The following is an 11,423-nucleotide window of genomic DNA, read 5'->3' as shown; positions in this document are numbered from 1 at the left end:
AGTTCACAGAAAAGAACTTATGATTGTACACAAAGTCAAGAAACTAATGACAATCAAACACAAGAGACTAGCAATGGTCTCTACCAACAGGATTTAATTGATGATGAACCAAGACGAAGTAAGAGAGCTAGAACATCAAAATCCTTTGGTCTAGATTTTCTAACATACCTATTCGAAAATGAACCTCAAAACTTTAAGGAAACAATGACAGGTCCTGAAGTACCCCTGTGGAAAGAGGCTGTTAATAATGAAATTGAATTCATTATGCAAAATCATACTTGGAAATTGGTGGATCTTCCATATGGTTCTAAACCTCTTGGATATAAATGAATATTCAAGAGAAAAATAAAAACAGATGGTTCAATAGACAAGTATAAAGTAAGACTTGTAGTAAAATGTTACAGACAAAAAAAAGGTCTGGACTATTTTGACACATATTCTCCTGTGACAAGAATAACATCCATTCGTATACTTATTGCCATAGCAGTGTTGTATAATTTAGAGATACATCAAATGGATGTTAAGACAGCTTTCTTGAACAATGATCTAAATGAAGAGATCTATATGGAGCAACCTCCCGGGTTAAGAAAGGAAAGTTAGTCGGCTTGTAAAATCTTTTTATGGATTAAAACAAGCACCTAAGTAATGGCATGAAAAATTTGATCATGCTATGCTTACTAATGGGTTTAAGATAAACGAATGTAACAAATGCGTTTATGTTAAAAACACTGACCAATGATATGTCATAGTTTGTCTTTATGTGGATGACATGCTTATCATTGGAAGCAGTCAAAGCATGATCAAATCAACTAAGCAAATATTGAACAAAAGATTTGATATGAAAGATATGGGGGTCGCAGATGTAATATTAGGAATGAAAATTACTAAAACATCTAACGGATATGCATTATCTCAATCACATTATACTGAGAAAATTCTTGGTAAATTTATCAAGGATGATATGAATGTAGCTAGAACACATATAGACATCAGTCTTTATTTATCAAAAAATAAAGGTGATACGGTGTCTCAGTTAAAATACTCCCAAATCATTGGAAGCCTAATGTACCTAATGAATTGTACTTGTCCTGATATAACTTATGCTGTCAGTAAATTAAGTAGGTACACTAGTAACCTCGGATAAGACCATTGGAAAGTGATCATTCGGGTTCTTAGATATCTAAGATTTCCTGTGATCATCGTTTGAACTTTATTCAATATCTTGCAGTACTAGAAGGTTATTGTGATGCCAATTGGATATCAGTTACTAAAGATTCAAAATCCACTAGTGGATATGACTTTACTTTGGGTGGCGCTGCTGTTTCTTGAAAATCCACGAAACAAACATGCATCGCACGATCCACAATGGAATCTGAGTTCATTGCTCTAGACAAAGCAGGAGAAGAAGCATAATGGCTTCGTCACTTCTTAGAAGACATTCCAATGTGACCTAAACCTGTGCTTGCTATTTGCATTCATTGTGATAGTCAATTTGCAATAGGTAGGGCACAGAATCATATGTATAATGGTAAGTCATGACATATTCGTCGTCGACATGATATTGTAAGGCAATTGCTCTCAAATGGAATAATCTTAATAGATTATATAAAATCTAAAGAGAATATTACGGATCTGTTAACAAAAGGTTTGAGAAAAGAGCAAGTGTATGATTCATCGAAGGGGATGGCATTAAAGCCTATTACATAATAGTCATCATAATGGTAAACCTACTTAAATGACTGGAGATCCCAAGAAGTAAGTTCAAAGGGACAACTAAGTTATGTATGGCTCTCCAAAAATCACCAAGGGATTAAAATTCCCTACCCATTCCTATGGTGAGAGTGATATCTGCAATATATGTTGTATGTAGGGATTTAAGGATAAGCTTTGCTTTTAATGATTACTTATATCTTGATTTAGGCATAAAATCAAGACGAGTATAGGAGATACTCACAATAAGAATCACCTATATGAGTATTGAACTGGGGCCGGTTCTATGAGAATAAAGAGGCTAAATTCTCTAGAAGTACTCATAAAAAACCAGGAGCGTTCAAGGCCAAAATGAACACAACCGTGAGAACCACGATGTGTCAGAAGATATTTTGTGTGAAATCTATTGTCTTGGCTTACACAAACGGCTGAACACTTCAAGGTATCGCGTCCATTGGTTAACTAGTAAGTCCGATAGATTCTCACTAGGAAAGGTTTAAGGCCGAAAGCTACTTATCCTGATGCAAGATATTTTTGATTTATATTCTTTCGACAAATTCTGTATATTGTTGCATTTCCGTTGTCATCAAATTCCATTCATGTGGGGGATTGTTAGAAATGGCTTTTAAAAAAATTTGGAAAAAACAGAATTTTTTCTAAACTTTGGTCTAATTTTAGGTAGGACCCATGCGCTATTGTTGGTGGGTCTAAGTGGTAATGCGTTCTATGCCGCGTTGTGATTCACGTAGTATATTTGGTTGCTCAAAACCATTATGGGGTGAATGGGAAATTGAAGCCAAAGAGAGCTCCATGGAAATGGAGTTTTGGTGGAAATTTCTTAAATGTGTGGTTTAGGCTTGTCCCACATTGATTTGGTGGGCATATTTTGAATGGGTTTATAAGGCTTGAGTTTGAAACTTGGGGTAAGCCCCAAGGGGCACCCAAGTTTTGTAGAGAGTAAGGTTATTGGCAAAGTGGGCTAGACCCATTGGACCCAAAATAAACATATGTGCCAGCCGCCGCCGCCGTCTGTCCAGCCAGTTGGGTTGGCTGGACTGGGCTTGGGCGCGGGTGCGTGATGTGAGGTTAGGTTGGGCTTGTTCGGCCCAATACTTATTTTTTTGGGCCAAAAACATTTGAATTTATTTTTTTAATTTTTGAAAAATAAATTTTGACCGTTTGAATTCAAATTTTGGTCTGAAAATTTGCACTATTCTGTTTGAAATTTGTCTGTTCCGTTTGTACAGATTTCAAATCTATCCATTACAGTTTAAAAAACCCTTACCTGTTTAATTTAAAATTCAAACAGATTTGTATCTATTTAATTTAAACTAAACAGGTACCATAAGTGTTGGATTCAAAACTAAGAGGCACCATTGCACCTATAGATAGACTGGTCCTCATCCATTCAATTTTCATCCAGAAAAAATACTACATCACTCTCTACATTTTGTGCATTATTTTTCTTGTGAGAAAGTGTATAAACACATAGTGTGTTTATTGTACAAAAAATTTGTAGTGCTGCAATTTTTTGTTGATTGATTGTTTTATGCTGGGAGATAGACGTCCGCAAATCTGAAAGTACTGTGGAGAGGACGAATCTGTCTTAAGGACACAGTGTCAAACACTGGACTTGATCATAATATTGTTCAAGAAATTAATTAAGTAAGTTGTGAATTTTTTTTCTGTTTTATTTATTTATATCAGATTTTGATTTTGTTTTTGTAACAAAATAAAATCTATTTTTATTTATTTATTTTAATATCTAGTTTGATTTTTTGTAATCATACAAACTCTCTCCTTTCCTATGTTTCTTTTGTATTCCGTGTGTTGTTTAGTACACGAACATAATTTATTTCACTAAACATGGTGAAGATTGTCCAACATAATAGGCTGGTTCAAATCATTTGGGCATGAATCTGCTTGACATGAGAGATGGTGGTGCATTTTTCTAGCAAAACAAGACATTGGTGTGTTTGATTTGGTTTGGAGGAGTTTTTGGTCATGGTGGTAGCCGAGGTGGTGGCAGTGAGAGCTGGGGTGGTGTTTCTCGTGAGAGAGTCACTGCAATAAATTTAAGTTTTAGAGATAAAAATTTAAAGATAAAATTATTTTGAAGGATACTTGCGAATTTTGACATTTCGTCCTTTTTCAGCAGTCACCCTTGCCATCGATGGCCACCTCAGGAGACTTTTTTTGGCATGGGCAAATTTTTTGATGACCGGTCGACAGTGATGGTTCAACTATGGGTTAAAAAAAAAAAAAAAAATTCTTCAGAACAATAGTTTATTCTAAAGCCATACACAATTTTTTTTTCTTCACTAATTTGTCTATCTTTACTGGATGATCTAAACCGCTCAATGTGTAGAACTCATCGAGTAAATTATCCCTGTGAAAAATCACGTTAATTGAATCTCGATAGTCACTTAATCATCTTGCATTTGCGTTTGCGATTTATTTTTAAAATCTTAATTGCCGTTGAAACAAATGCAAGTTGATCAAATGATTATCGATGTGATTTTAAAAATCTTATTTCTTTCCCATCTCTGATCAACATAATTTTTTGTAAAAATGATGTACTCGACTAACTCTACACATTGAACAATTTAAATTATCGGGATGGGCTCGAAGTCGGACCTACCACGACCCAATAACTCCGTCCAATTCAATTTTAGACTGAAGAGAAGCTATGACCCGTTATTTATGTATAATCAGTTTACTGACATACTAATTATATATATATATATATATATTATTAAAAGTAGTGTTTTTCTCTGCTTTGGTGGCACATTATAAGGACTTACTTTCTTTTAAGAGAGCCACGTTAGCATGTATTTTCTTAATTACATATTGAGTTCTACAAAAACCCAAACCTAATTTAAATTAGGAAAATTTAGCCAAAACCCCTCAATTGGACCTTTATTTGGTGAAAAGGACAACCCAATTTATTTTACTTCATAAATCCCCTAAAGAGAAAATATATAATTGAATAAGGACAAAGTAAAATATCTTCTTTTTTTTTTTCTTAGACAATATTGTCAGAGTAACATGTTACTGTTAAATAAAGTAACATATTACTGTGAAACAAAGTAACATGTTATTGTTACTGTTTACATCAATTTTGACGATAATAATTTTATTTTTATTTTTATTTTATTTTATTTTTTTAAGAATCTCATAGTCAACATAGATCTTATTTGATAGATCTTGATGAGAGAATTTTAAAAGTACTAATTTTATCAAAAACCGACATTTACATCAATAGTTATATTATTTTAAAGTTTAATATTTTGATAATAATGGTATGTGTTGGACTTTTTAAGAAAAACTTGTTGGGCTTGTCCTTAATGCATTAAGATTTTTTATTGAAGGGATTTGACCAAATCTCCTTTTAAATTATACTAATTTTACCTATTTTATATGGACTTTATTTGACAAATATTTCTTTTCTATATTTTTCATGGTAAATTGAGATAATCCACAAACTAATACCAAATTTGCGTTTCATGTTTTTCTTCTTAATTCTTTTAAGCGTATTTTTTTTTAATACTAAATTGCCTCCTTTTTTTTTTCTTTCTTATTTCCCCGTGCATTATATAATCACAACTCAGAAGAGGAAAAACCTACACAACAATGACACTCTCAAGAAGCCTCTAAAGTTTAGATTTACTATTGAGTTACTTTTTCAATTGTTAAACAGTAAGTTCTTTTTTATTTTGACATCATATTATAGATAATTAATCACTTTATACACTCAGATGTATCTATCTTTGGATGTTTTCATTATTTTATTTTTTTTGGGTTTAGATGTTGTTATGTGATTCTGTTTTGGTTAATCGTTGTTGAATTTCTTTTTATAATTGATATTTTAATTTAATTAAGAGTATTTATTTTACAATCTTATAATTTAATATATATATATCATATATGTGGGGAAGTATTTTGTGAGTGGCAACACATGACTAAGGTGGCATTGAAGTGTCAGCCGAGGTACCACGTGGCTTGGTCATGCTTGTCAAGATGATCTCAGCTAGGCCGAGGTTATCTGTGGAGATGCCGAAATCCAAGATAAGCGACTAAGGGACAGGAATCCTAGACGAAGGAGGGTTTTAGTTTGGATAAGGATAAAGCTCTTAAGGAGTTTATCCCTATCTAGTTGAGAGTCCAAAATAAGCATTATGTGCTTGAGTCTTATAAAGTGGGGCTTCTAGGGGATTTGGGCACTAACGGCTATAAAAGAGAGGCACCCCCGTGGGTTTCAGGGATGTGTGATATGCTTTGAGCAGTGACTTGTGAGTTATACTTTGATTTAATATCTTTGAGAGATTACTGACTTGATCGTCGGAGTGCCTCCGGGTGGGCGAACCACCGCTAGATTCTCATCTTCTTGTGTGCAGGTTGTTAAGCTTAAACTATTCTGTCGGTGCTTTCTAGCTGAGTTTCCCGTTTGGTTGTGTGGTCAAAAATCAACACCCATAATTTGGCTCTGTCTGTGGAAACTTAGTAAGAATAAATGGCCAACATTTGGCAAGGAAGACGAGAATCATCTTGATTCTTAATTCTTGGTTCTTGGTTTTTGACAAGTGAACAGTTGAGTCCTTGTTTCATGAAGCCGGTGAGTCATGATCTCAGTCGGAGGAGTATTTCTAACATGTTATTTAGCTGATATGTTGAAAAATCAAACAATATATATTCCATCACCTTAGGTTGCCGAGGTAATAGAACCTAAGGGACAGTTGTGGGGAAGTATTTTGTGAGTGACAACACATGGCTAAGGTGGCACCGAAGTGTCAGCGGAGGTGCCAGGTGGCCTGGTCATGCTTGCTGAGGTGATTTCGGCTAGGGCGAAGTTATCTATGGAGATGTCGGAATCCGAGATAAACAGATAAGGGACAAAAATTCTAGACGAATGAGGGTTCTAGTTTGGATAAGGATAAAGCTCTTAGGGAGTTTATCCCTATCTATCTAAGAGTCCAAAATAAGCATTATGTGCTTGAATCCTATGAAGTAAGACTTCTAAGGGATTTAGGCACTAATGGTTATAAAAGAGAGGCAACCCCGTGGGTCTCAGGGATGTGTGATATGCTTTGAGCAGTGACGTGTGAGTTATACTCTAATTTAATATCTTTGAGAGATTACTAACTTGATCGTCGGAGTGCCCCCAGGTGGATGAACCATTGCCAGATTCTCATTTTCTTGTGCAGGTTGTTGAACTTAATCTATTCTGCTGATACTCTCTAGCTGAGTTTCCCGTTTGGTTGTGTGGTAAAAAATCAACACCCACAATATAAAAGCATTATATGATAATCCAACTTCAACTTATTTATATTTAATTTTTTAAATAAATTTTATATAATTTCTATTTCTACATATTTTTATTTTCTAAACGAATATAAAAAAAATTAAACAGTTAGAATTACTTTTAATTTTATGTTACTAATTCTTATTCTAATTTAACTATTATTTTTAATATCAAAATGAGTATTTATTTTACTAGTTTATAATTTAATATATATCATACAAAATTATTATATGATAATCAATAGAACTAAAATTATCAAAATATACAAATAATTTAATTAAAATTAATATGTATAAGTGTTTAAGTAACAAGTTTATAGAACGATAGCGTCAATATTATCCAAAGAAATAATTTAAATCATAATTTAACTTTAATTTTAAATTTAAATTATTTTTTATAACAAACATTACAAAATCAAATATTATAAAAATAAAAAATTAACACATACATTGTACAGATCAACTGTTAATAATAATACTAATAATAATCATAGTAATAATGACAACTATCCAAGTATCACTAAACCACTACTATCTTAAAAAAAAATAAATAAAATGGGGTGGGGGTGGGGGTGGGGGTGGGGGTGGGGGGAGGGAATTATTTTTCAACCGACCATGCCTCACCACTCCCTAATTTTTATTATTTTTTATTATTTTTTATTTTTTGGGGGGGATTTATTTTTCAACCGACCATGCCTCACCACTCCCTAATTAAATATATATTTTATATATGTAAATATTGTGATAATTAAATGAAAAATTTTAATATATACACTCCTTAAAGGATATATTATATGCACTTTTAATTATATCATTTTTTTTTGTAATTATGATATTATTTTAGTTATGATTTATGAGTTATTTATTTATATATCATGTTGTGTTTGATTATGACATTTTTTTTATTTATAATTCAAGAAGTATAAAATTATGATATATATTTTTTTCTAATTATAAAATATACATAATACATACCATTTGAAAGATGGAGTTTTTTTTTTTTCTAAGAAAAAAAAATAATTTAGAGAATTGACTCACTTTTCAAACTATTTGAGAAACTAACATACTTTTTAAAATCGTATTTTGAAAATGCAATTTAAAATTACATTTTTAACATGTAATTTTATCTTGAAATCGCATGTTGACAATACAATTTATGATGATATGGACTTCACTTTTTGAAATTATATTTTTAACCTGCGAAGGTGAAATTGCATGTTGAAAATATAATTTCAATTTCAAAATCACATTTTTAAAATGTGATTTCAAAAAGTAAGTTAATTTCTTAACTAATTAAAAAAATAGGTCAATTCTCTAAATTATTATTATTTTTTAGAATATTAAAAACAAAAAAACTCTTGAAAGATGGGTATCATAATATTTTTCTAATTACATATGGAATGCACGCATGCTTCACTTTGGTTATGCTAATAGTCACCACACACGCATGCTTCACTTTGGTTATGCTAATAGTCACCACACTGAGGTCAAGTTTGACAAGTCCAGAATAAGCTAAAAAGGTAAAAAATTACTTAAAAAGTTAAAAAGTTAACACTATTTACCAAAAGTCAACAATTACGGCTGCATAACTCCCAATTCTAATTTTTTCTTACAAATCAATTTTTACAATTTTTTATTACACATTTTTTCATAAAAAGTCAAAAAGTTAACCTAAACATCTATATTTTCTTCCTCAATTTTTTAGTTCAAAAAGATAAAAAGTACACTTATTTAGAACACTCAAAACAACCCCTGAGTATTTGACTTTCTGAAATCATTACCATTGCTTCAAATGCAACATGGAAAATGAGTGACACCCCATTTGGGGATTTCCATCACTCTAAAATAATGTAGATTAATCATGTTGTTTTTTTTCTTTTGTAGACCAATTACAAATGAATGATAGTTGTGGGGTTGTGTTTTTAAGGTCTTAATCATTATTGATGCAACATTATACACTTAAATAAATATATTGTATTAAATCATTATTATCTATTCACTAATCACTAAGTACCAATCATATATGTCACCCCTCTCCCTCTTGCAAATAAAAAAATAAAAAAATAGCATGACTACCATCTCCACCATCCATTTCTCCGAACCACGACGATCGATCCGCGTCGGATGCCTCGTCCGAACATTTGTCTTCTACCTGCTGACATCAACTCAACAATTTTTTTTATAACATTATACTAATCATACAACAATTAAACAATTTTCACATAATCCAAATCAACCGTCACTATATAATAGCATTGGCATTGTTGCAAATTAGATAATCACAATAAATACTAGCACCATTGGCATTGCCTTCTTCCTCTCCTCTCCTCTTAAATGGGAAGTCACCGGAATCAGACGACAAACACCGTCGGCTTCTCTCTCCTCCCGGCCGAGCTCATACACTATATAATTCTCAATCTAGTTTTACCCGATATTGTTCGATTAAAATCCACTAATAAGTTTATTGCCTCAATTATCTTTGACCAAGATTTCGTTCGCGAATATAATGTGAAATCGAGCTCAACCACTTGGCTTTTTATTTACACGAAGCGATGGCGTCGTAAATCTATGCTCCATGGCTTTGTGGACGGCTCTAATCGGTGGTTTGAAATTCCGATTTTGGAATTGTTGATTCCGATGGTTTCTCCCTGGGAAGATCTCTATTTTTTGACCGCGTCGGGTAATTACTTTCTCTTTGCTTCCAACACTAGCCAGGAAGTTATTTATGTTAATCCCATGGCTAAGATAGTTAGAAAGATCCCTCCAAGCCCACTAGGTCCACGTGACACATCTTTGTGGCGCCGATCTGGTATGAAATTACTACCCGGCCCTCCTGGGTCGGGTCGTTTCCGATTTTTATTTGCTGAATATCATGAAAACCGTCCAGTTTTATTTGAGTATAACTCAGAGATTGACAAGTGGCGATCTATAGAAGCAAAAGAAAATGTTTGGAATTTGCCATGTGTCAATGAAAGAGGGGGTGACTATATTTTCCTTAGTGTCATTAATGGAAGGAGTGGAAGTGTCCTTATTGCCCTTGGATCCGAAGGTGATGACGACCCGGTGGTTATACGACCGAGATTTCCTAGGGGAGGGGAAGAGCAACGGTTGGCTGTAGGATTCAGTTGGGGGAACGTATTTGATCAATTACACGTGTACGGTGATGGAAATATGATGATTCTTAGATCAGATGATGTGAGTAAAAGGAGAAGGATGTTAGAAAGTGTAGAACTGTGGGGGTTGAGCTCAAATGGTATGTGTTGGGAATTCATATCAATGGTACCAAGTGGGCTAATTGAAAAGATTAAGAAGCCTTATGGGGTTATAATGGGGTGTATAGAGGAAAGACAAGGAACAGTTAGGGCTGTCTTGATGTCCAACTTTGAAGGCATTTGGGACATAATTTGGCTATGCTATGATATAAAGAGAGAGCATTGGACCTGGGTCCCACTCCCTGATTGCAAGATGAAGGGTTTAAACATGGCTGGCATTGCCTTCTCTTCTGGCCTCACCTTGTCTTGATTGCTTTCAAATGTTTTTTTTTTTTTCAAAGCAAAAACATCATGGCCCAAATATATAGAATAATGTTACACTTCATAAGAACTTTTCAGGAAGATAGCTAGTCATAAAGATAATCCACCATTGGATTAGTTTGTAATATTTTATTATATGTTATATGTAATTATATACATTATTAATCATAGAGCAGTATAAGATAAAACTAAATTTACATTATTTGCACACTACGACTTGAAAATTAAAATATACTTACATTAAGGTAAACCTCTTTTCTTATTTTGTTACCTATCAAAACTAGATTATTTCTAAAAACTTCATGAAACTTTTCTTGATATTTCTTTTATTGAACCTAACATTTTTCATATATATATATATATATACGAATCAAGCTTGTCTTCAATCTTTGAATGGATATGGGCCCATTTTGGATCCGTTTTAGTGATCTAAACCATTGTATTTGTATAAAAAAAAGGGGTCTATTTTTAAGATAATACTTAACATCTATTTTTTTTACGAAAAATATGATTTGACAAGGTAACTCTCAATGGCCGATCAAGTTAATTTTTTGTATAAATATGTTATAGCGACCCCGGTCTTTTCCCATTTGATTATTGTATCCGGACTGTTCCGTAGATTCTGTCATTGTATAATGGTTGTTGTTGTTGTTCCTTATTTTCTCTTTTGGAATTATAGGATGTGTTAGGCAGGTTTGTTCAGGTTGGTTGGGTTTAGAAACCAAGTGTTGCTGTCCAGAATTTTGGTTATTCGCTCGAGCGAGGAGTTTGTCGCTCGAGCGAGATGTTGTTTTGGTTATTCGCTCGAGCCGGGGTTTGGTAGCTCGAGCGAGAGTTTGCGTCTGGGTTGGACCTGTAGCTTTGCATTCTTGGCTCGAG

The 11,423-nt window shown here is 33.1% G+C and overlaps 1 protein-coding gene across 1 annotated transcript; it reads left to right on the top strand.

The window, feature by feature from the left end:
• The first annotated feature begins 9,222 nt into the window (after positions 1 to 9,222).
• LOC114280666 (uncharacterized) lies at positions 9,223 to 10,712 on the top strand. The gene has a single exon (XM_028223039.2). It carries the CDS (start codon positions 9,346 to 9,348, stop codon positions 10,531 to 10,533), a length of 1,188 nt encoding a protein of 395 aa, XP_028078840.2. The 5' UTR covers positions 9,223 to 9,345; the 3' UTR covers positions 10,534 to 10,712.
• The last annotated feature ends 711 nt before the right edge of the window (positions 10,713 to 11,423 follow it).

The sequence above is a fragment of the Camellia sinensis genome, chromosome 13 (genome assembly GCF_055761805.1).
Source record: "Camellia sinensis isolate YWXY chromosome 13, ASM5576180v1, whole genome shotgun sequence".
Taxonomy (NCBI): domain Eukaryota; kingdom Viridiplantae; phylum Streptophyta; class Magnoliopsida; order Ericales; family Theaceae; genus Camellia; species Camellia sinensis.
This window is presented reverse-complemented; position numbering and strand designations above follow the sequence as displayed.

Excerpts from the sequence above, each read along its gene's own strand:
- LOC114280666 (XM_028223039.2), top strand. The coding sequence starts at position 9,346 with ATGGGAAGTCACCGGAATCAGACGACAAACACCGTCGGCTTCTCTCTC.